The sequence below is a fragment of the Pelodiscus sinensis genome, chromosome 1 (genome assembly GCF_049634645.1).
Source record: "Pelodiscus sinensis isolate JC-2024 chromosome 1, ASM4963464v1, whole genome shotgun sequence".
Lineage (NCBI taxonomy): Eukaryota > Metazoa > Chordata > Testudines > Trionychidae > Pelodiscus > Pelodiscus sinensis.
The window spans coordinates 299,616,093-299,640,864 of NC_134711.1; the positions used below are offsets into that span (position 1 = coordinate 299,616,093).

At 42.0% G+C, this 24,772-nt stretch overlaps 2 protein-coding genes across 3 annotated transcripts in view; one reads left to right on the forward strand and one right to left on the reverse strand.

Annotated features, from left to right (window-relative positions):
- SLC46A3 (solute carrier family 46 member 3) overlaps positions 1-10,472 on the forward strand; it is a 32,861-nt gene extending 22,389 nt beyond the window's left edge. Inside the window, exon 6 of the mRNA XM_075919212.1 lies at positions 401-10,472. Within this exon, the coding sequence (XP_075775327.1) occupies positions 401-488 (88 nt within the window). The 3' untranslated portion in view covers positions 489-10,472. The remainder of the gene's footprint in view (positions 1-400) is intronic.
- Positions 10,473-11,056: 584 nt separating this feature from the next.
- POMP (proteasome maturation protein) lies at positions 11,057-23,064 on the reverse strand. 2 transcript variants are annotated; one of them, XM_006138919.4, is made up of 7 exons: positions 22,312-22,656; positions 22,134-22,200; positions 19,148-19,245; positions 15,388-15,448; positions 13,779-13,880; positions 12,397-12,490; positions 11,057-11,593 (listed from the first exon to the last, which is right to left on the reverse strand). In XM_006138919.4, the coding sequence occupies exons 1-7, from the start codon at positions 22,356-22,358 to the stop codon at positions 11,526-11,528; spliced, it is 537 nt and encodes a 178-aa protein (XP_006138981.2). In that variant the 5' UTR covers positions 22,359-22,656; the 3' UTR covers positions 11,057-11,525. The 2 variants fall into 2 exon arrangements, with proteins under 2 accessions (XP_006138981.2, XP_006138982.2); XM_006138920.4 differs by lacking the exons at positions 22,134-22,200; positions 22,312-22,656 and adding an exon at positions 22,938-23,064.
- Between the last annotated feature and the right edge of the window lie 1,708 nt (positions 23,065-24,772).

Genomic DNA, 24,772 nt, shown 5'->3' on the forward strand with positions numbered 1-24,772 from the left:
TAGTATGACAGTTAGTTCTGAAGATCATCACATCCCTCTCCACTCCAGATTAGTGCCTTATCATCTATGGTACACTGCCCTGAGAATAAACTCACTCTAATGCTGAGAAAACATCCTTTTTGAGGATGTCATGCAATGGTATTATCGCAGAGTAGAAACTGCAGCTTGTTCCAATTTGTGCTAAATCAGGCATGGTGACTTAGTGCTTTTCACAGAGAATTGAAATGAGATTGTCTAACTCATGTTACACAGAGCAAGTATTATCATTGCTTTATTTATTAAGCCACCTGGACCTTTCTGTGCAGAAAGTCATTGGGTATATTGTTGGTGCTGATTCAGCATATACTATACATTACTATCTTAGCTAAAAATGTCTTTGTGGCTTATCTTTCTGTTCCAGCTGGCTTATGTGCACCAGCTGGCACGAAGAGGACTTGGCATCACGTGAATATGAAGAAGTATCCAGTGAAGAAAGTAATGAGAGATGAACAAAGAATTCACCTACTCGGGGTTTCTGATGTGTAGTGGCACAAACTGGGGAGAGAGTCTGACAGTTGTAGATGAAAACTGGACAGTAAATCTTCAACAATGACCATATAACTGCTAGCATTTCCAGTCTTCCTATTTGATGCTAGAATTAGTATAATCCTTATATTTAACTATGCAAAAAGGGTAAGTGTAGAAAGTCTATCAGTTTTAAAGTATAGCAAAAACAATTTAAATTATCCATTTATGAATCAGAATTTAGAATGACTTTTTATAGGCTATGATCTAGGATAGTGTTTCTCAACCTTTTTTTTTATAAAGTACCCCTTTAAAAAAAATTGTAAGTACCCCACTACCTACACTTTTCAGTCACACATTTTTTTCTACCATTGTAACACATTTGTTTAAGCAACTTAATTGTAGCTGGCCGGGCGATGAAATTTTTGGGTGTAAAATGTACAAAAATAATAAAGCGCTGTAAATCTTAAAACAAACATTCAGTTTTCTCTAAATTTCAGTTGTGTTGACATACCCCCCAGACTTCTCTTGAGTATCTGTAAGGGTACTCGTACCATTGGTTGAGAAACACTGCTCTAGGATTTGCAAATGTCTCTTTCAGAATTAAGAAAAAAATGTCAGAGCCATATTTTGTTCTCTCTCAGGTCTGAAATGGATTTGAAGTGATATGGTGCAGCTTTGTCATCTTAATTTGTGTGACAGTGAGAGTTTTCTTAATTATCAGCTTGTATAAATCACTGTAGTTCTATTGACGCCAATGGAGCTATGCCAGTTTGCACCATCTGAGGATCTGGCCCACAGTGTGCATCTCAAAGGATTTTTGTGTTACTGTAGAGCCTATAGGACAGTTTAAAATGAGCAAATACTTGAAATCAAATTCACGTTACACAGGTTTAAAAGAAAGCAGTGTACATCTGGGGTTAAGCTTGGGTTATGAAAAATTACAAGTATCGGTTACAAAGTTCACAAGATACATAGGGTACACAACCAGCATTGTCCCAGATTAAGCTGTGTGAATTTTTAAGCAGAAGACAATGTGTTCTTAGGTACGCCAACCATCCAGCTCCATTGTTTTGGATTCTTGATATGGACACTCAGCTTGTTGAAACACCGCTGAGGCCAGCTTGTTTCATACACATCAACCAGCTGCAATATTGTGATGACTTTTGCTCATCGCCTTCAGTGTACACTCTAATCTCTAATTGTATTCCTACAGTCATTGGATGGATATGGACATAATCTCACTCATAAGTTAAGTTATTAATTTTACATAGAAATTGTTGTGCCAGAACACAGTATATCCATCCCCCGTCTTGTATATGGCAGTGACAAAAGTGAGAAGAGGTATCTGTTCCTGACCCTAGCTCAGGAGTGGGCAATTTTTGGTTGGAGGGGGACCATTCCAAATTTTTGGAAAGTGGTCAAGGGCCGAACTTTTCTGTGGAGAGGATGGAGGTTGGGTACAGAAGGGTGCACAGGGTGAGGGACTAGGGTGCAGGAGATGGTGTGAGGAGTTTGGAGTGAAGGAGGGGGGTGAGTTGGGTCAGGAGAATGGGATGCAGAGTCTGTGTAGGTGTTTGGATGCAGGAGAGGATTCTGGCCTGAGGGAGGGGTGTAAGAGGGGGTACAGTGGATTTGGTTGGTGACCTGGGGGAGGGGCAGGGTTTCCAGAGGGAAGCTGTAGCTGGGAGGTGCTTACCTAAGTGTCTCCTGGCCAGCAGCACTGCAGCGTCCCCAAGAAAGGCTGGACTCCCTGCCTGCTGCAACCCCAGACCACTTCAAACTCTAGGCTGCACCCTCGAGGGCTGTGTCTAGACTGGCTAGTTTTTTCGGAAAATAAGCTGCTTTTCCGGAAAAACTTGCCAGCTGTCTACACTGGCCGCTTGAATTTCCGCAAAAGCACTGACTTCCTACTGTAAGAAATCAGTGCTTCTTGTGGAAATACTATGCTGCTCCCGTTCAGGCAAAAGTCCTTTTGCGCAAAAGGGCCAGTGTAGACAGCTGAGATTTGTTTTCCGCAAAAAATGGCCATCAGGGCTTTTTTGCGGAAAAGCGCATCTAGATTGGCACGGACGCTTTTCTGCAAAAAGTGCTTTTACGGAAAAGTGTCTGTGCCAATCTAGATGCTCTTTTCCGAAAATGCTTTTAATGGAAAACTTTTCCGTTAAAAGCATTTCCGGAAAATCATGCCAGTCTAGACGCAGCCCATGTGTCTCAGCGCCAGGAGAAAGAGACTTGCGTTGCCCTCATCTGCCAGCCAATCTCTCAGCTCTTATTTGCTGGTTGTTTCCAGCCAATAGCAGCTGAGAATGGTCTGGGGGCAGGGAGATTAGACAAAGAGATTAGACAAAGCCTTCCCCCTACCTGCAGAGTAGAAAGCCACACAGACTACGCTTTATACCGCCTTACCTAGTGACCGGTCTGTGCTGTGCACTCTCTGGCCAGCAACATCTGTGGTCTGGCATGATTTTAGTAGCCAGATGTCCACTTACCATGGGTGTGGCCAAGTTTCCTAGGGTCCCATAAAGTCTGTTTACAGCCACCAGTCCTGGCTCAGTGTTCTGTGCTTTTATTTAGCTCTAATTTACCCCTAGATGTCTTCTAAGAGTCCAGTAAGCAGTAGAACTGTGGGTAATGTTGATAGACAATATTGACCTCCTCTGGTTCAGAAAATTATCTGGTTCGGCACCATTTAGATTCTAAGGGTACCAGACTAGAGAGGTTCAACCTGTTCTGGGAGTTTTGTCATTAATTTCAACTGAACCAAGGTTTGGCCCTAAATGTTTTAAATCTTTGTAAAAATATGCTAAATCATTTGTTTCAATAATACAGGCTAATTATAAACACCCCAATTTTGCAAAAACTTAAGCACATGCATGTTATGCAGCAAATAGTCTGACTTCAAATATTAGTTGCAGTGTATAAACTTAAGCATGTGCATAAGCCAGATTGTGTAAAAGATTTTTTTAAATCAGTTTTAAATCTACTGCCTTTTAATTTCAATCAGTATTCCTTTTTCCCCCTCCTATCAATATACCATTCATTTATCAGTAATGTAGCTCCACTTATATCTTTTTCTTCTGTGGATTTTTTTTATATCCTTGATATGCCTAAGGACAGGTCTACACTATGGGGGAAGGTTGGCTTAAGATACACAGTTCTATGTAAATAACATAGCTGGAGTTGACTTGCCTTAAGCTGAGCTAGGGCACCATCCTCACTGTGGGAGGTTGATGGGAGATGTAAACATTTTCCCCATCAACTTCCTTAATCCTCAACAGAAAGGAGTACCAGCTTCAACTGTGGGTGCCCCCAGTGTTCGATTTAGCATGTCTCCACTAAACCAAACGCTAGAAGATCGACCATCACAGCATCGATCTTCCCAACAATGTAGACATGTCCAATTTAATCCACACATCTCATTGTTTTGCACTGAATGCACTCTAATTGTAATTAAACTTGTGTAGCACTTTTAATCTTTTAAGCACTTTACAAATACTTATTTAAGTAATTCTGAGGTAGATACCACATGTTTTGGGATGAGGAAACAGAGTGGTTAAGTGACTTGCTCTGGGCCACAAAACAAGTTAACACCAGAACAGAAGTTCAGACTCAGTTCCTGGATCCTTAGCCTTGCACTATGACACCTTTGTGCACAAATCACAGCAGGCAATTGCAATTATATAATGCACAACTCTGCATACCCTCCTTGCTCTTTTAAAAGAAAAATCCATGTCATTTTTACAACTACGATTGCCTTAATCTATCAATAAGCAAAGAGAGGCTCCAAATTGCTGTTTTTATGAAGCAGATATTTGGTGCCGCAATTAGATTAAAGTAAATTGGTTGGAATTCACTTTAGCCACCTTCTTAGGACTATTATGTTAGGAAATTGGCTGCTGCATGTAAAGCAACTTTGTGCGTATACTTTTAACAGCAAAAGGGCAGAACTCTGGTAAGATAAACATCTTTGTCATCATATGGGAGAGACCACAAATCTGCATGTGCAACTCAAATGACCTTCCTCTTTTCAGTCAGTCACACTAAGAACATCCTACTTAGATTTAGCAAAGTCTTTGACATATCAAGATGAATGCTGTAAACGGATGTGTATGATCTAGACGGCAAACTCTTCAGGCCAAGGTCTTTTTCTTCCTTTACATTTGTATACCACCAACACACTTACGATACTCACTAAGTAGAAAGCATCAGTTCACATTGAATCATAGAATCATAGAATAATAGGACTGGAAGGGACCTCAAGAGGTCATCGAGTCCAGCCCCCCGCCCTCAAGGCAGGACCAAGCTCCGTCTACACCATCCCTGACAGATGTCTATCTAACCTGTTCTTAAATATCTCCAGAGAGGGAGATTCCACCACCACCCTTGGCAATTTATTCCAATATTTGACCACCCTGACAGTTAGGAATTTTTTCCTAATGTCCAATCTAAACCTCCCTTGCTGCACTTTAAGCCCATTACTCCTTGTCCTGTCCTCAGAAACCAAGAGGAACAAATTTTCTCCTTCTTCCTTGTGACACCCTTTTAGATATTTGAAAACCGCTATCATGTCCCCCCTTAATCTTCTTTTTTCCAAACTAAACAAGCCCAGTTCATGAAGCCTGGCTTCATAGGTCATGTTCTCTAAACCTTTAATCATTCTTGTCGCTCTTCTCTGTACCCTTTCCAATTTCTCCACATCTTTCTTGAAATGTGGCGCCCAGAACTGGACACAGTACTCCAGCTGAGGCCTAACTAGTGCAGAGTAGAGTGGCAAAATGACTTCATGAGTTTTGGTTACAACACACCGGTTGATACAACCTAGAATCATATTTGCTTTTTTTGCAACAGCATCACACTGTTGACTCATATTCAACTTGTGGTCCACTATGACCCCTAGATCCCTTTCCGCCATGCTCCTTCCTAGACAGTCGCTTCCCATCTTGTATGTATGGAACTGATTGTTCCTTCCTAAGTGGAGCACTTTGCATTTCTCTTTATTAAACCTCATCCTGTTTACCTCTGACCATTTCTCTAACTTGCTAAGGTCATTTTGAATTATGTCCCTATCCTCCAAAGAAGTTGCAACCCCACCCACTTTGGTATCATCTGCAAACTTAATAAGCGTACTCTCTATCCCAATATCTACATCATTGATGAAGATATTAAACAGTACGGGTCCCAAAACAGACCCTTGAGGAACTCCACTTGTTATCCCTTTCCAGCAGGATTTAGAACCGTTAACAACAACTCTCTGACTACGGTTATCCAGCCAATTATGCACCCACCTTATTGTGGCCCTATCTAAGTTATATTTGCCTAGTTTATCAATAAGAATATCATGCAAGACCGTATCAAATGCCTTACTAAAGTCTAGGTATATGACATCCACCGCTTCTCCCTTATCCACAAGGCTCGTTATCCTATCAAAGAAAGCTATCAGATTAGTTTGGCATGACTTGTTCTTCACAAACCCATGCTGGCTATTCCCTATCACTTTATTACCTTCCAAGTGTTTGCATATGATTTCCTTGAGTCTAAAGGCTCTTTAACACACTGAAAAAAACGTGAATTGTAAATAACTTTTTGCTTCAGAGATGTGCACAGTATTTAATGAGAAAACAAGACACTTTTTCATAAGTGTGATGTGAAGTTTTTAGGCCCTTCAGCTAGGCCACACACAATCTAATCTGAACAGGTTATAAAATATTTTCTGATATTAACTATGTAGAATGAAGCTGCCTTGTCTAGTTCCTGGAAAATGCAGCAATTCAAAAAGGAGAAATTTTTGCCGTCATATTTCCCATTCTTTATAGTTGTTCTGTCATTGTCCCTGGCAGTATCTGCCAGTAATCCGAAAACCCCAGTTCTGCAACAAGGTCATTTCATTGGTCCAAATGAGAATTTTCATAGCTGACCATATTACATGGGTGGGAAAATAGAACGTATTAGGTCAGTCTTGCAGCACACAATGTATATTACCAGGTTTTGTAGACTTGTGTCTGTATAGAGGTGCAAAATGTTTCTGGTAAATATAGCACTTAGATTGAAACAAGTAGATAATGCATTATTTATACATTTATCTAGACTGTTGCATGAAGCCTCCTGGCATTACTGTACTCTGCAGTTTTGATAAAACCTTAAATTTGTAGCAATTGAGTGATTTGACAAGTGAAATATTTATACTTTTGTATAAATTCAAACAACCTTTTGATATAATAAAGTAGATATCTGTCTAGTCTTCTAAATGTTTGGATATTGTTCTTTTGACAAATAACCATACACAAAGCAATACAATTTCAACTTATTCATAAATGATCTGGAGAAAGGGGTAAGCAGTGAGGTAGTAAAGTTTGCAGATGATACCAAACTGTTTAGGATAGTCAAGACAGAAGCAGACTGTGAGGACTCCAAGAAGATCTCACCAAACTGAGTGATTGGGCAACAAAATGGCAAATGAAATTTAATGTGGATAAGTGTAAAGTAATGCACATCGGGAAAAATAACCCCAACTATACATACAGTATGATGGGGGCTAATTTGGCTACGACAAATCAGGAAAGAGATCTTGGAGTTATCGTGGACAGTTCTCTGAAAACTTCCACACAGAGTGCAGCAGCAGTCAAAAAGGCAAATAGGATGCTAGGAATTATTAGGAAAGGGATAGAAAATAAGACCCAGAATATCTTACTGCCCCTGTATAAAACTATGGTACGCCCACATCTTGAATACTGTGTACAGATGTGGTCTCCTCACCTCAAAAAAGATATTTTGGCCTTGGAAAGGGTTCAGAAAAGGGCAACTAAAATGATTAGGGGTTTGGAACGGGTCCCATATGAGGAGAGGTTAAAGCGACTGGGACTTTTCAGTTTAGAAAAGAGGAGACTGAGGGGGGAATATGATAGAGGTCTATAAAATCATGAGTGGTGTGGAGAGGGCTGATAAAGAAAAGTTATTTATTAGTTCCCATAATAGAAGAACTAGAGGACACCAAATGAAATTAATGGGTAGCAGGTTTAAAACTAATAAAAGGAAGTTCTTCTTCACACAGCGTGTTGTCAACCTGTGGAACTCCTTGCCAGAGGAGGCTGTGAAGGCTAGGACTATAATAGAGTTTAAAGAGAAACTGGATAAATTCATGAAGGTTAGGTCCATAAAAGGCTATTAGCCAAGGGATAAAATGGTGTCCTTGGCCTCTGTCTGTCAGAGGCTGGAGAGGGATGGCAGGAGACAAATCACTTGATCATTGTCTTCGGTCCATCCTCTCTGGGGCACCTGGTGTTGGCCACTGTTGGCAGACAGGATGCTGGGCTAGATGGACCTTTGGACTGACCCAGTACGGCCGTTCTTATGTTCTTATGCTGGAGTAATATTTTGAAGCAGCTCAGTCCACCAACATACTTAATTTCATAGAATCATAAGACACTAGAAGTGGAAGGGACTTCAAGAGGTCATTGAGTCCAGTCCCCTGCCCTCACGGCAGGATCAAGCATTATCTAGATCATCCCTGACAGAAGTCTGTCTAACCTGCTCTTAAATATCTCCAGTGATGCAGCTACAGTGATACAAAATAGCATGTGCATGACTCAAGTTAAATGACTGGAGATCACATTGTATGCAAACATCTTTACCTAAACAAAACAGCATTTTGGGATATTTTGTGATCCTTTACATGGACAGTAAAAGGCTAGCTAATCTTAGACTATGTCTACACTACAGAGTTTTAAAACTTCACTTACATCCACGCTGCAACTGCATTCTTTCGGGAAAAAAAAGACCTTAGGGGTTTTCCTACGTTGGTAAACTCCTTTCTATGAGGAAACCGTCTTTTGGAGAAAGAGCTCTGTCGAAAAAAGGCGCGTGTGGACGGGGAAGAGGAAGTTTTTTCAAAAGAAGAGGAAAGAGGAAAAAGCACAGGTGCCCTGGTGGCCACTCCGTCCTTAGCAATCACAGCTTAAATGTGAGATAGCATCCACACTGAATGGATGCTATCTTTTGAAAAAGCAGATCACTTTTTCGATGTGCTTTGGCAGTGTGGATGCTCTCTTTCGGAAGAAGTTTTTTTGGGAGATCTCTTCCAGAAAAGCTTCTTCTGAAAAAAGCCTGCAGACATAGCCACAGAAACCATAAAGAGAATGAGGCTATGTCTAGACTGTAGCGCTTTTCCAGGATACTAGAGGTATCCTGGAAAAGCAATGCCGCCTCCAAGGAATGCATCCCCTTTTCCAAAAATTGTTTTGGAAAATCAGATGTGTTTTTGCCATGCCTGTAAATCTCATTGTATGAGGAAGAAGGGATGGCTCGAAAGAGCAGGTTTTTCTGAAATTTGGCAGGAAAAGCCTCTTTTGAAAGAAAAGTGGAAAAAGATGTGAACCACAAATGTGTGCATCTTTTTCCGACTTTTTTTTGTAGTCTAGACGTAGCCTGAGATTAAGCTTGTTTGCCAGCCAATGTGATTTGATGGTAAGACAATTTTTCCTTCTACTCTTCTTTATGCCAAGGTCTCACCATGAATTCTAGTTACTTAATAGTTGCATCAGACATTTGCAGCAAATAATACTAATTACTGGCTGCCCACAGCAAAGGCCAAGTAAACCACTCTAAAGAGCAAGAAATTAATAGACCTATTTTTGTTCACTAATTTGTCTAACTTCACTTAAGCGAAGATAAAAGGCCCTACATACTCGACAGCAAACTTGACCTAAATTTGGTTTTATAACAAGACTCCCAACTTTCACAGCTCTCCAGGGACGCAGACAGGAAATTCTACAGCCACCTTAGGGTTTTTTCTTTTTACTAATTTAAATTTAAATTTCTTTTTACTAATTTAAATATAAAAATGACATATCAGGAAAGTATCCCTTCTGGACCATAACATACTGCCTCAACATTGTTCAGTTCACTGCAAGATTTTATATTAAAAATGCATAACTGCACCAAAGAATTGGCAGGAAGGGAAACAGGTTGTTTTGGCCCACAGGCACAGGGAACAGTTGGGGCTTTTAGTGCACAGTCATAGGATTGTGGAATGAACTTGTGCCTGATGGTTTCTGAGGAAATGATCAGCAATGATACAGTAGTGAACAACACTAAGGGTGTGTCTAGACTACAGAGTTTTGTCGACAAAAGTGGACTTTTGTCGACAAAACTATACTTGCGTCTACACTACCGCTGAGTTCTGTCGACATAACGTCGACAGAACTCAGCAGTTTTGTCGATGCTGGTAAACCTCATTTTACGAGGCATAACGCCTTCTGTCGACAGAACTCTGTCGACAGAAGGTGTTATTGCATGTAAACTGTCCTTGCGTCTACACTGCCATGTCGACAAAGCACCTTGCTTTGTCGACAGAACTGAATGTAGTGTAGACGCTCTTTGTTGACAGAAGCTTTGTCGACAGTATCTGTCGACAAAACTTCTGTCGACAAAACCCTGTAGTCTAGACGTACCCTAACATTTAAGTTCTCAGCATTATTCTATGAGTTAACACGCAAATCTGCTCAATGGATGCAGTAAACCATGTCTTAGAATTACTGTTTCAGGCCATTTAGAGAAGTAGGCAGACTTCACTATATTAGTTGCATGGAGCTTATTTTTGGCAGTTTTCTTTGCAAGCATGGGACCTGGAGAATGATTTTTTTTTTTTTTTTTTTAAAGAAGAAAGTTCAGATACTGGAGTATACTCCTTAAGATAGGACCCTGCTTATAAAAGATGCAGCAGTCCCTAACATTTAGGTTGGTAACATTCTCAAAGTGTACATAATACACATTGACAATTGTATGAAGTATGAGATTAGACAGGGGAATTGTTCTAAACTTTCTACAATAATTAATAATAAATGTCATGCTAAAAGCTATTCAAAAATAACTTTAACACAACCTGTGTAAATTAAATTAGTAAGTTTAAACGGTGTTTTTAAACCGCGTTAAATCTATTTGTTTAAAAAAATACCTTTTATACTTTTTAATTTTGAGATCTCTCTTTGGCTATCACCTGAGAGTTTACTTACAACCAAGTCAGTTCAGTTTTAATGTCAGGTTCTGCAGTTATGTAAAAATGAATGTTCTTGCTGGGACCCTTTGTTATGCAGTCTGTCATTTTTAATTGTACATTTTCCTCTCTCAATAGAGGTATTTCCCCCTTAACATTTAAATATTACTAGGTGGTTATTTTAAGTTTCCATGTAAGCTGGAACAGAGTCAGTCCAAAATAGGGCTACAGAAGCTTTAATTCCACAAAGCAGTAGAGCACAGGGAGGCTGCTGTGAAATCCCAAGGAGTTCTCCTATCAAAAGTAGCTAAGTAAACCAAATTCAGCTCCCAACTTTCATTACGTATAAGTGTCTAATTCTATTCAATGAGGCAACTGAGTTCTAGTGAATGAGCATCTCTGACACCTTAGCATGAGGGGAAAAAAGCATGTGGAGCAGTTCTTTTCTACCAGTGAGCTACTGAGGTTCCTTAAAGGGGCTGCAAATCGTGAGAGGAGCATTGCTTAGGTTGGAGGATAGAGACTTGAGTTACAATTAAATATATTTTGGAAACCACAGCATTTATAGCAAATTTTTATTCAATGCTTAAAAGAGTTTAAGAACAGAAAGTGATTCAGTGGAAAATGCCTGTTTTATATTCAAAAAGTTCTTTTGCAAGAATATCCATTCCCTGCATTTACCTACAGTAATCAATTTTAAAATGCACATCAATTTTTGTACTTCTTGTATATGTATATTTCAAAAACTAAGCAGCTGTTGTCCTGAGCAATATATGAAGAGTTTTCTTCTTGTACAGTTTTAAAATACCATCATAGGACATTTATACTGACAGTAAGCAGAGAACAAATCATAATAGACTTTAAACATTTAATGTGCCTATTCATCAAGTAAGGCAAGAGATCTCCTGCGGGTAAGTTAACAAAAACATTGTGTCAATGTCATATTAATATTATACACTGAACCTGTAGTATACTATAAAGATACATAAAGAAATGTTTTCATGAACAGCAGGTTTGGATTACATTTGTGTTACAATAAACCAAGCTTGTACTCGACCATCACATGTGGTTCTCCCATAACTTCACTCTGTGAGGGGTCTAGAAAAAAATAGTAAAATATTTGCCAAGTTAGTAACAGTTTGAAACAGAAACAATCATAAGACATGACTATATATCCTCTAAGTCAGGGGCGAGAAAAATAAGGCCCACTGGCGACATCCGGCCTGCCTAACTGCTGGATCTGACCCACAACCATCCCATGGCCCAGTAGGAGCTTCATTATCCAGCATCAAAAAGGTATACATCATATGTGACCTAGAAAAACAAGTTTTAAGCTTTGTTTTAAGTTGTCACACATGAGTGTGACAAAAGAAAGTTTTACACAACGGTGATCAAAGCCCAGTTTAAAAAAAAAAAGTTTTAAAGAAGTTAGAGAATCATTGTACTTTAAAAAGCAACAGTGAATGTTAGTTTCAAGTGGGTGAGTGTGTACAGAAAGACACAGAGCCCAAATCTAAGAGGTAAGATAGTATATCCAAAGAAAAATACCAGAATCAGTTTAAACAGAATACATTAAAAATCCCAGCAATTATTTGGAATGAAACAAATACCACACATGGTTCTACATTTAAATAGGGGCTTCATGGAACAAGATTAAACAAGGAGGCAGACAGATTCCCCCTTCACATATGCCACTGAAGTGGGGGCTTCACTATATTTATTTTTTTCCTGATACATCCCCTTTCTAGCCTCTAAACTTACATTAATTAAAAAAATAATAATGTAAAAAACCTAACTTTTGGGGACAGAGAGAATTTGAGAGCTTCCAAATCTCACCTTCCCCTAATAGTCTTGAGAAAGTTTTGACAGCTCAGAAAACCTTTGAAAGAAAATATATTTACCATTAAGAATATCCTCAAAACCAATGCATTCATCATTTCCTCTCAGTGTATCCAATGCTATATTTGAGCTATGCAGAAACGGAAGGCGTTGGATCTATGAAAACACAGCAAGAGTGAGAAATAAATGCAGGTTTCTCCATATTCAGGCTTGATTGGGGAAAAAAGAAAAGGTCTGTGCATGTCACTGAGTTTGTACAGGTTGAAACTCACTAAACCAGGACTCTTTAATCTGGCAACATTTATGGTCTGGTTCTAGGATCAGAGAGTCCCAGTGGAAGGCTAGCAACTGGGAGCCATGCAGGCTGGCAGGACAGCAGAACTTCCTGGCAGGACAGTGGGATCCTAATGCGCGGTAGTGGGGCTGTCCAGTAAGGCAGCGGGAGCCCAGTATGTGAAGGCAGCAGAGCTACCCAGCACGGCATCAGGAGCAAGGCACAGCAGCCCAGCACACGGAGGTGATGAGGCTGCCTGGTAGGGCAGCCGGAGACAGCCGAGATGGGAGCTGGTGGCTGGGGGGCCAGAAATGACCTCCACTGATTTTGGCAAAATCCCTCATGTGGGACTGGTTAGGTCCCAAGGGTGCTGAACCAGGGAGGTCCAACCTGTAATAAGGAAACTGATTAAAATGGCATGTAAAAAATCAGATCACCAGATGCGTAACAGCCAGCAGCATACCTGTATTCGTAACTGTCTTTGACATAGAAACACTTAGCTGGTAAGTTACTTATAATACTTGTTTGTATTTAACAAAGTATGCCTGTGGACATACTGAATGTATAATTATCCATAATATAAAGATTATCCCCAGTGAACTCAGAATGGGGTGGTGGCCTCAATCTCCCAAATAACTTGATTTGGGGGGCTGACTCACAGTTAACTTCCCTGGCTTACAAAAAAGGGCTGATGGGAGATGAGGGAATAAAGAGGAGATGTACGTAGAGTTTCAATGTCCTGATCTCTTTCCCACCTCCTTGTTCACTACAGTCCACCAAACACTTTTAGGCTGCAGGAGCAGAGCTCCTTTCCTGTGTTTCTCAAGAGGTTTTGCAGAAAGAAATCAGGGCCATTACTTCAATTCTGCAGCCCTCTTCCCAAGGCCTGAAGGATGCAAGAATTCCACATATGACTTAAGAGGGTCAGCATCATTTCACCTGGAATTTTCTGAAACAACAGAACTCTGAATGTTTCAAATAAGCAGCATTAGGTTTTATCATATGCAGTAAAGCCAGTTCTGCTTAGAGTTTGCTTGAAAAATGTATTGAAGATGATATTATCTAATGTATTTTGAAATAAACAAATGCTTTTAAAAAAGCATGTTTATGTGTATGTCTATAACTTAGGTAAGGCAATTCATATTACTAGAATAGGTAAAAATTACCTACCTGCTTTGCTGCTTTGAATTCCATTTGCAACTTTAGAGGAGCATGAAGTCCTTGAATATTTCTCAGAGTCGATAAATTCATTTTATCTTGGTTTAGCTGAAACTATCAAAAAATTAAAAAACTGCATTTAGTTACACCTATAGAACATATATTTGTAAAAAATATATACTTCAAAGAACAGCTAAATCCTCAGGAAAAAAGACGAAGCAGTAAATAGGTTGCTAGATTGCTAGCTTTATTAACCTTTGTGCAATTGTTTTAAGCAACTGAGAAAGAAAATCTAATTTTAAAATCATGCATTACTATACATGCTGCTTGCTACTGGCTAAAACAGCACTTGGTTATTTTTGGCAAGCAGGATACATTGGACTCCACCAAGTGGTATAGTTGTGTATCACTAAGCAATTTCAATAAAACCTGGTCTAAAAGAAGCCATGGTAGATCTTTTGAACGGACAGGAAGAGTCATCATCGCCATCATTGAAAAAAGTAAGAAGTTCGTGTTTGGCAAACTTTTCCTATCTCTAATATAATGAAATCACTTTATATGATTTCAGCAGATATTTATTTTTGTTAAATACCTTATACACAAGTTCTAATGTTTTAAAACATTTAGGAAAGCAAGTGTTGAGTCTTGACTCCTTACGGGGTACTCTGGCACTAAGCTATAATAAAAAATACAGCATATGTGTAACAGGTACTGGTTTCAGATATCCAGTCAAAATGCTTTTTTTGTTAAATAAACTTTTCAAGCATCAACTAAAAAATCATTTTGCACGTATTTGCAGTATATATTTTGCACGTATTTTTTGGCTCCATATTTGCCCTGATGCTACTGACAGCAGCACATACAGTGACAAAAGATAGTGTTTTGCCTCATTTTTAAAAAATTTTGTAATATTTAGAAGTTATATCGATAATGCGTATGATAACAATACACTGATGTAGTAGCCAGTTATGTTTCCAAAAAAGATATTTAACACGAGTAAGCAGAAATATATGTTACCGGGCAGGAAATCCTCTCTAAGCAAAGCATCAAAGGTTTAGTCAGTCTCTGTAATTTTCATCATAAGTTCAGAAGAAAAATATTAACTTCTCATAGCTTACATTAGTCTTGTCAGTATCTTTTGATATTTAAAAGTGGGTCTTATTATACATCAATATCATACACAGATACTTAGGTTTCTTTGCTATCAATGCTTTTTGTACAATTTATAACCTTCTACAGCAAAAAGAACAATAATTTCAGCATAATACAGGAATCATATTTTGGAATATTATTAGAATGAACTCAAAAATATATCTCCTGAAAATGTTTAGTTCTACCGCATCAAATCTCCTGTGCTGAAATAAGCCCTACCTGTTCTTTCAACTATTATCCAAGTGCCACCTACCAAAAATTCATAATGAAATACTATTAGCATGATATCAAAACAATACAGCTGTGAGGCACTTTCATTCCATTAATGTTAGGATCCTATTAACCACTGAGATGCACTGAAAATGTACTCGTCAAGAAGTTAACAGTAACAATGGCCTATAATTAAACTTTGTAACTGGCTGCTGGTAAGAAAGCATTAAGAGGTTCCCAAAATGAGCACTGCACTTACATTTTTTTCTGACAGTTCCAATGGATGGCTGGGCAGAAGTTCATTTTTCACACTTGTAAAGCTAGAAATGCAAACCAAAGTTTTTAAAATAGTCACATGAGAACCAAAAATTAATCCATCCATTTCTAGGATGACACTAATTCTAGATACAAACATCAAGCCACTATAATTATTTCTCATTTAGAACAAGGAAAAACCTGTAAAGGACTTCAGCTTTTTTCTGCTTCAGTTTCAAGCTTCACATAAAAACAGTCATAGTTTCTCTTCCCCTAGTTCTAGCTCCCAATGACAAGACACCTTAAGCTTGAATACTTGACTATTTCTTGCTATTATTGGTTCACTTATGGATAATTACACTAGTGGTTCCCAACCTGTGGTCTGCAGACCCCTGGTGGTCCGAGACGGTACTGTAGGGGGTCTGCAGAAAGTTGGGAACTGAGAGGCTCCGTGCCAGCAGCCAGCAAGTCCCTCAGCCCGCACTGCTTCCTAAGCGGGCTGAGGGACACTGCTTGGGAAGCAGTGCAGGCTGCAGGCACAGCTATACTGTTTGGGAGGAGGGGTCTGCACAATGTTAACAGATTGAATAGGGGTCCATATGCTGGAAAAGGTAGATCAGTGGTTCCCAACAAGTATGATCCTTGTTCCAAAGGACAGGGGCCTGCTTAGTATCCAACAATGAGTTTCACCTGCCCTGACCAACTCAGTGTACCCCCACTCACTAAATTACAGTCAGTATCTAAAGGATCTAATGTGGTATGTCATTGAAAAACTAATCAATCTTTCACTTATCATTAATATTTGTGTGTTATATGTGTACATGAAGAACTTTAAACCAGTCATGTAAGAGGGTTTGATAAGCACCTTTTAGTCATGTTTTTCTAGCCTGGCTGTAAACAGCTTTCCCCAAACAACAGAAAAAGACCAGGTGTGGACAAATTCAATGGGATATTCATTTGTATGAGAAACAGCAGGAAGAGATCATTTACACTGTAAAAGTCACCAGTGGAGGAGAACACAGCACAGAGACTACAGCATGGCATCCACACTCAGCAGGGGAAAAGGAAATTTATCTCGGGATACACTTGAGAAGAATACATTTCAAAATTTTACCAGACTATGGGGGGGGGGGGGGGCGGGGACAGGTGCGTGCAAACCCCTAAATTAACTTTCAGTTGAGGAAGCAAAGGAACCAAGCATTTTTTGGTGAGGACTCTTCATGGAATTTAAAGTCTGCTTGTCCATATTGAGTACGTCCACACTACAATGTAAACCCAGAATTACAAGAATTTGTTAACCTTAACTTGAGCACCTATGCACATTTATAATCCCAGGTTAAAAATTGTTGAACCCTGGGCCTTAACCTGGGGTTCCTGTGTTTACACTGCATTATACAGGTCCAAGTCCAACCACCTATATCCTTAGCACCTTCCCAAAATGTGGCCACTATAGCCCTTTGTTTATGGTGCAGCATGGGAAAATTTGACTGATCACTCAACTTGACTGTTTGAAGGATAAAAAAGTCTGTCTGTGGGATACTTCTGGAAGACTCCCAGAGCACAAGTCCACTTGGCCTACAGCTATGCTGCAAAGCAATAGAACTTGAACTCTGGGTCACAACTTGACTCAGACTCAGACTTTGCACCCTAGTCTGGTTTTGGGACCCTGGGCCTGAGCCCTTAGTTAGTTAGTTCTGGGGGAGTGCTACAATTTTTACTATGACTCCTGCAATTGTTGCATTTGAACTCCCCCAGAACTAGTACTGTAATTTGTGTGTTAGTGCAAACACTGAATACACACTGAAGTGTAAACATATCTTTGGTGAAAAACACTTCTTTGAACAAGACACTTAAATAAAATTTTATTCTTAGAAGGGTTTTCACTTTTATTTCCTTGTAATCCTTTCTATCTTTATTCCTTATTCTTGAAATCACTTAAACCTATGGGCTACGTCTAGACTGGAATGATTTTCCGCAAATGCTTTTAACAGAAAAGTTTTTCCGTTAAAAGCATTTGCGGAAAACAGCGTCTAGATTGGCACGGACGCTTTTCTGCAAAAGCACTTTTTGCGGAAAAGCATCCGTGCCAATCTAGACGTGGTTTTGCGCAAGAAAGCCCCGATCGCCATTTTCACGATTGGGGCTTTTTTGCGCAAAACAATACCACGTTGTCTACACTGGCCATGTTGTGCAAAAGCTTTTGCGCAAGAGGGCTTTTGCCCGAACGGGAGCAGCATAGCATTTCCGCAAGAACACTGACAATCTTACATGAAATCGTCAGTGTTCTTGCGGAAATTCAAGCGGCCAGTGTAGACAGTTGGCAAGTTTTTCTGCAAAAGCAGCTGCTTTTGAGGAAAAACTTGCCAGTCTAGACGCAGCCATGGTGTTTTGCTTAAATCACCTTGTTTTAATTTTACAGTAAATCAATTCAGTGCTGTGATTGAAATAAGAACTTTTATCAAACCCCATGTCCCCTGTATTAATGAATTGTAGTGTATTGTCTCTTTAAAGAAGTAACTAAGAACTACTTCTGCAAATGTTTCAGAGGGCTGGACACAGCAGAGTGATGTTTCTGGGGAACTTGGAAATTCACTGCTTTTTTTTCCCCCGGCAAAGCAAGGTTTGGAAACAGAGGCCTGAAGAGTTAGCTGGCAAGGCAGACAAGCAGGTGTACAGGGAGTTGTGGTACATCTTAGGAGTAGCAAAACAATTTGCTGAGGCTGAAAGGAGTAACATAGTAACTTACAATTCTGGACCTCAGCAGATTGTCTTAATAGTAGGTGGTTCTCTGGAAATTCAGGACTGGGAAAGTATTGGGGTCAGACTTTGGGACGTTAGCGACTAGTTGACTGATAACAAATGCTTATCGGACAGTCGAATAGAAACTCAACTAAGCAAGAGGGGGAGCAGGAGCTGGTTCCTCCCAGCACTATCTCCATGGGGGACAGAGGCATAGCAAACAAACGGCACAAATGGGGACCGCTTCAGTCCCTACTCACCCTGTGCTCTCTTTGGTGCCGCCCCCCTGCTGCCTCTATGAGAGGCTGTTGCCACCAAGCAGCCCCTGTTTGCAGTGGCCCCTGTCCATGGCCAGCCCTGGCTGCCACGAACAGGGGCTGGTGCCAGAGCAGAGTCTGTTTGTGGTGGCCAGTATTTGATAAACATTTTAAATTTCAACCAAAGTATTCACACTTAGATTCTAGATGTATATTAAACCATTTTCCACATTATTAATACTATTAAATGTGCCATTCACAGGTGAAGTCTATCATTTTGGCCAATGTTAAAATAGCACAAGCAACTACATTTTTTAAAGACAAAGTTCATGGGATGTAAATTAAGGTGCATTCTTTACAGACCACTAATTACATGGCTGTATTTATTATTTTCTTCTAAGAGTAAGTTTCATAGGAAATAAGCTCTTGACACATAATGCTCCTACTATAACTATTCACTGGCCTAGTCACTTTGTGCTTCTCAACCCACAGCCCAATAAGCACATAGCTGTGTCCGATGTAGATTTACTGGTTATATATATATTGTTTGGATGTGACCCACTTACCACTCAGAAAGCTGCTTATGTAGCCCTCACTGGTAAATAGGCTGAGAATCATTGGACTAGGCATATATTTTGGTATAAAGTAAATTACCCAAGAAGTATATATTCTACAATAGGTTCATAATAAATATAAACTTTCTTCCTACGTCCTTTAGAATTTCAATGTGGCTGTTAGTATATTAGCAAGCAGACAAGGCATACATACCCTTTGCGTAGAATATCATGACCTCCAAATGCTCCACTAGCTGAAAATTCAGCAATTGGGATACTATCCTTCAGCTGAGAGCCAACTCCTCTGGAATTCTGAAACAAAAAGTAAGGATTACTTTTACAGAATTAGGTCCCACTCAATGCTTCTGTTAAATGATAAATGGAAATTTAGATTAATCTCTTGGCCCTTTATACCAAAAAACAGTTAACCAATGAGTTGTTTCATGTCTCTTTAAAATTACATATGCACAAACCTTAATCTTCAGAATGAAGGCTTTTTAACTGAGACTATAAATGCCATTTAATTAGGACACCTTGAGACCAGCATTCCCTCTAATTTTTCCCACCCCTCAGTGAAATGAATTTTGTTATGTGCACCAAGATGGGGGTGATGTTTGATACATTACCTTTATATTAGGGATGCTAAAATGCATTTAATAATTAAGTAATTGTGTAACCAGTGAAAATTACATGCAGGGGCAGGCAGCTCCCCAGAGACTTATGTGGAAAGCCAGTTTTTAAGCTGGCTACAGGAGCATGGAGGGAGGAATTCAGGCTGCTCCATGCTCTCTGCACACACTGGCTCCTTCCTCCTCTGAGTGCTGCTGCATCAGCACATACAGGGAGGCTGTGTGTAACCATTCACATTAACCGATGAGCCCAGGTATACAGTTACACTTTCACATCCCTACTTCATATTGGGGTATATTACAAAATTCATGTGGTGGGGGTGGCACCAAGGGCTACAGAGTAAAGGAGGGGGCTCAGGTCTAGGGTAAAGGGTTGGGATGTAGGAGTGTGAAGGCTCTGGGTAGAAGTGCAGACTCTGGGGTGAAGCCAGGCTGAAAGATTTGGCACGAAGGAGGGTGCTCCAGAGCTACTGCAGCAAGGAGAGAACTCGTCCCATCTTTCTCCCCTCACAGCAACACTTGGGCTAGGAGGGAAAATCACCTCTCCTCTCTAAGGCAGCTCCACGACTGGGGTTGTATAACAGGTGGTCCTCCCCTGGTGCCGGCAGGTTCCAAGCTCTAGGGTGTGGCCAGCTGGAACTCGAGGAGGGCAACTACAGCAAATCGGGGAGGCCTCAGGGGCTGAGCCACTCCAGACATGGTGGGGGTGGTGGCAGTTCCAGAGCCAGGTCGTTCCAGCTGCAGTAAAGGTGGGAGAGGGGGCAGCTCTGCGGCTGAGCTGCTTCAGCCACATTTGCATGGGGGGTGGGGGGGCACAAGGTTCAGGTCAACTCTTCCCCAGCCAGGACAGACTGCATGACACTAACTAGGCAGCTGTGTGGCCTCACAGACTACAGAAAACTTAGCTTGAGATGATTTAGCAGTGCTTAGACCGCTTGGAAAAGTGCAGTCTGCTGTCTTCTCCTCTAAAACTTGCTACGGCAGAACAAAAAGAACTTAATTGTCTTTTACTATGTGTATGGTAGTACTTACAAAAACTGGGTCCCAATCCTGACTGGGGTTTCTGGGCATTATTATAACACATACAATCAACTAGGGCAGCAGTTCTCAAACTTTCTGGACTCTGGAGCCCTTTACATGCATAAAAATGTATGTGGAGCCCCAGCGGTCCACTGATTGTATGTGTTGTACCTATCGATGTTTCCACTTTGTCAACCTTACGGAGCGCAGTTTGAGAAACACTGAACTAGGGTTTAGCAAGAAACTTCGAGTAGATTATTCCACAATTGTCCTCTACAAAGTTCCTCACACGCTTCTCTGAAGCATCTGGTACTAGCCAATCAGACGGAGGAAACTGGACTATTGATCTGACATGGCAATTGTGATTTTTTCTATATGCAAAGCCAGAGTAATAAAGAAGATATTTTCACTTCATAGGGCTTGACTAGGACAGCTGTCTGCAGATTTTTGTATTTAATTCAGTTTTGAACATTTTCATACCTCAGAAACAGAATGACAAATTACAGAGAGCTCCGGGAAGATCGACAAAATGTATGTACATTTTTATTTATTTACTGGAATGGGATTAAAGGCACTGATTTTTCAGGAAACATAAAACAGTCAAATGAATGTTTGGAGAGAACTGGACAGCACTCAGGAGATCTGGGCTCTATTTCCAGCTGTGCCATTCAGCTACAGAGACCTTGGATAAGCCACTTCATCTCTCTCTGCCTCAGTTTCCCCTCTCTCTCTCTCATGCTTCCTTTCTTGTCTATTTAAACAGTCAGTGGTTTGGACAGAGACTATTTCCTACTATGAGAACATACAGGCTACGTCTAGACTGGCATGATTTTCCGCAAATGCTTTTAACAGAAAAGTTTTTCTGTTAAAAGCATTTGTGGAAAAGAGCGTCTAGATTGGCACGGACGCTTTTCCACAAAAGCACTTTTTGCAGAAAAGCATCTGTGCCAATCTAGACGCGGTTTTGTGCAAGAAAGCCCTGATCACCATTTTTGCCATTGGGGCTTTTTTGCGCAAAACAGTTTTTAGCGGTCTACACTGGCCCTCTTGCACAAAAACATTTCCGGAAAAGGGCTTTTGCCCGAACGGGAACGTCAAAGCATATGCGCAAGAAGCACTGATTTCGGACAGTAGAATGTCAGTGTTTTTGTGTAGACAGCTGGCAAGTTTTCCCACAAAAGCAGTTGCTTTTGCGGATAAACTTGCCAGTCTAGACGCAGCCACAGTGTTAAGCACAATGGAATATCCGTGCACTACTATCACACATATGTGGAATATGAAAATACAGGAGGAATAGTTAACAGATTAAGGATGTAAGCAAGTAGTCAACCAGTCCTTTGCTTATTGGGTAGTCGACTGGAATATTGACAACTTGCTTCACCCTGTGCTACTTTACTGACTCTCTAAGACCATTCTCTGCACTTGTTTAAGGAAAATAAATTCAAACTTGAAGATGGGAGGGATGGCAGAACTAACACAGTATTCCAGATCTCACGAGAGCCCTCCTACAAAGGTAATAACACTTTCCTACTTCTTCTAGAAATAACTTGCCTGATACATCCTACGATTGCAGGAGCCCTTTTTCAGACCCATATCCTGCATGCAGCTCATAGTCATCCTGTGATAGATCAACATAATCATCTTTTTCTGTCATCTCCAATTTTCAACCCAAATTCCTGTTGTTAGTCCCCAAGCCACATGACCTTGAACAAATGGCAAGCCCAAATACCTAATGTGAATCTTTGTAAAGTCCAGGAAAAGGGAGAGCAGCAGCATTATCAACTTCTGCCTCAAGCCTTGCAATATTAGGCGTCCTCCTTCAAGCCCCAACTTAACCTCAGGTTTCGGTTTTCTGGAAGTAATTACCCAGTCCCCACGACAGCAGAGCCAAGCTTTAAAATGCCCTCAAATGTACCCTACAAGCTGAGAAAAATCCCTCCCCCCCGGCAAGGAAGCACTAACGACGTGAAGCCGCACTCGTGTCCCAGCCGGTGCTTAGCGATGCTGAGCAGGAAACGATCCAGAGGCAGCGGGGGAGGGGAGCCAGAATGACACACTCCGCGCCTAGGACACTCACCCCACCGGGGGTGTGAGTATGGGGGGGAGGGGCGTTCAGGAGCCACGGGGGCCGTGGCACTACGGGGGCGGCGAGGCAAGCGGGGTCGCTTCGTGCTGCTGATTCATTCCCCCTCCCCCCGCGGCACAGAACCGCCGGGCACAAGCCGCCTCTCCCCCAGCCCCCGCCGCGAAAACGAGGCCCGGACGCCCCCATAACTCAGCGCGGGCCCCAACATTCCCCCCTCCCCCGACCGGGTCCCGGACGCAGCCCCCAACGTCCTCCGGCCCTCAACTTACCATCTCGACCCCCTCACCCACGAGCCACCACTACTTCCGCCTGCGCTATGACCTCACTTCCGCTCCCAAGAATCCGCGGGAGAGCAGGGCGGGGCTAGGACGGTGGTATTGGGTGCGCGCGGCTGTGCCCTGGATGCTCTGCGCCTGCTGGGAGCGTCGCGCGCGCTAACGGCCGTGGCGGCGAGCGGTGGCGGGGGGAGCCGGCAGAGCGCCCGTGGCCGGCCCCGGGGCGGGGAGAGCCACGCAGCCGCCTAAGCTCTATGCTGGGAGCTGTTGGCGCCGCCCTGTGGGTGCCGGGGCCAGAGGCCCTGCCTACGCTAGGAGAGCAGGTGAAATCTAATAGGGTCGATTCCTGGCCACCCGATTTTGCAAAGGTCCGTGGCCTCATTGCGGGGAAGCTTGGCATACAGGGCGCAGTAGCGCGTGGCCCCCTCCCCCAGAGCCAGGCCCCGCAGGTAGCTTTGCTCCCAGTGCGCGCTGGGACCGGGACTGTGCAGCAGACGGTTATGGACTCATGCGGTCGGTGTCCGATGATGCAGTCATCTAGTCCGTCCCCCCCTTGGATGAGCTCGAGGGGAAGCAGTGTGTTTGTGCCTTTTTTGTGCCCTCATTGCCCGTGAAGATGCCAGAGCAGTGCAAGCATGGGTCTTGGTTTGCAGCAACCCAGGGTGATGCTGATGTGTGCCATGGTGAGCCTCATGCACAGTACTCTGAGAGCATGCACGTGTTGCTCCTCCAGGAGGAGAAGTATGAATCTTGGCTCAGTGTGGCGTTGCTGCTCATGCAAGCCGTAGCACTCAGAAGCTCAGCTGCCAGTCAATCTTATGGACATAGTGGAAGGCCGGTTCTGGCCCTGTGGGACAAGCATAGACTGGTGGGACTGCACTGTGATGCAGAGATGGGATGATCAGTAGTGGCTGCAGAACTTCTGAATACGGGTCATTCCTTGAACTTTGGGAATGGCTTGCCCCTGCCCTGAGGCGCCAGAATGTGTGAATGAGGCCCCCCACTGACCCTGGGGAAGTGTGTGGCAATAGCTCTCAAAGTTTACAGTGCTGGACTGCTACCATTCAGTAGGGAATTAATTCAGAGTGGAGAAATCTATAGTACAGGCAGACATACAAGTAGCCAAGGTGATCAATACTACTCTGCTACAGAGAGTTGTGACACTGGGAAACGTGGATACCATGGTGGAGGGCTTTGCCACTATGGGGTTCCCTAACTGGTGGAGCGCTAGATGGAACACACATCCCCATCTTGGTCCCCGACCATCTTGCCAGGCAGTACCTCAACTGCATGGGGTACTTCTCCATGGTGCTACAGGCACTGGTGGATTACAAGGGCCATTTTACCGATATCAATGTGGGATGGTCAGGAAAGGTTCATAGAATCATAGAACTGGAAGAGACCTCAGAAGGTCATCAAGTCCAGCCCCCTGCTCTAGGCAGGACCAGTTCCAACTAAGATGTACACATCTTTAGGAACTCCTGTCTCTTCAGAAAGATGCATGCTGGAACTTTTTTCTCAGACAGGAAAGTCAGAATCAGAGAGGTGGAAATGCCTATTGTGGTTCATGTTGACCCAGCCTACCCCTTGCTCCCATGGCTCATGAAGCCATACACTTGCTCAGCCTGTTGTTGAACTCTTACTTGCTGGGGTCCAGGCTGCAAGTGTGGAATGATGGTTGAATGTACTTTTGGACTTTTAAAGGATAGATTTAGGAGTCTCCCAACTCAGTTGGACCTCAATGAACGTAACATTCCCTTTTTTGTGTCATCTTGTTGTGTGCTTCATAATCTTTATGAGAGCAAGGAAGAAACTTATCTGGCGGGGGG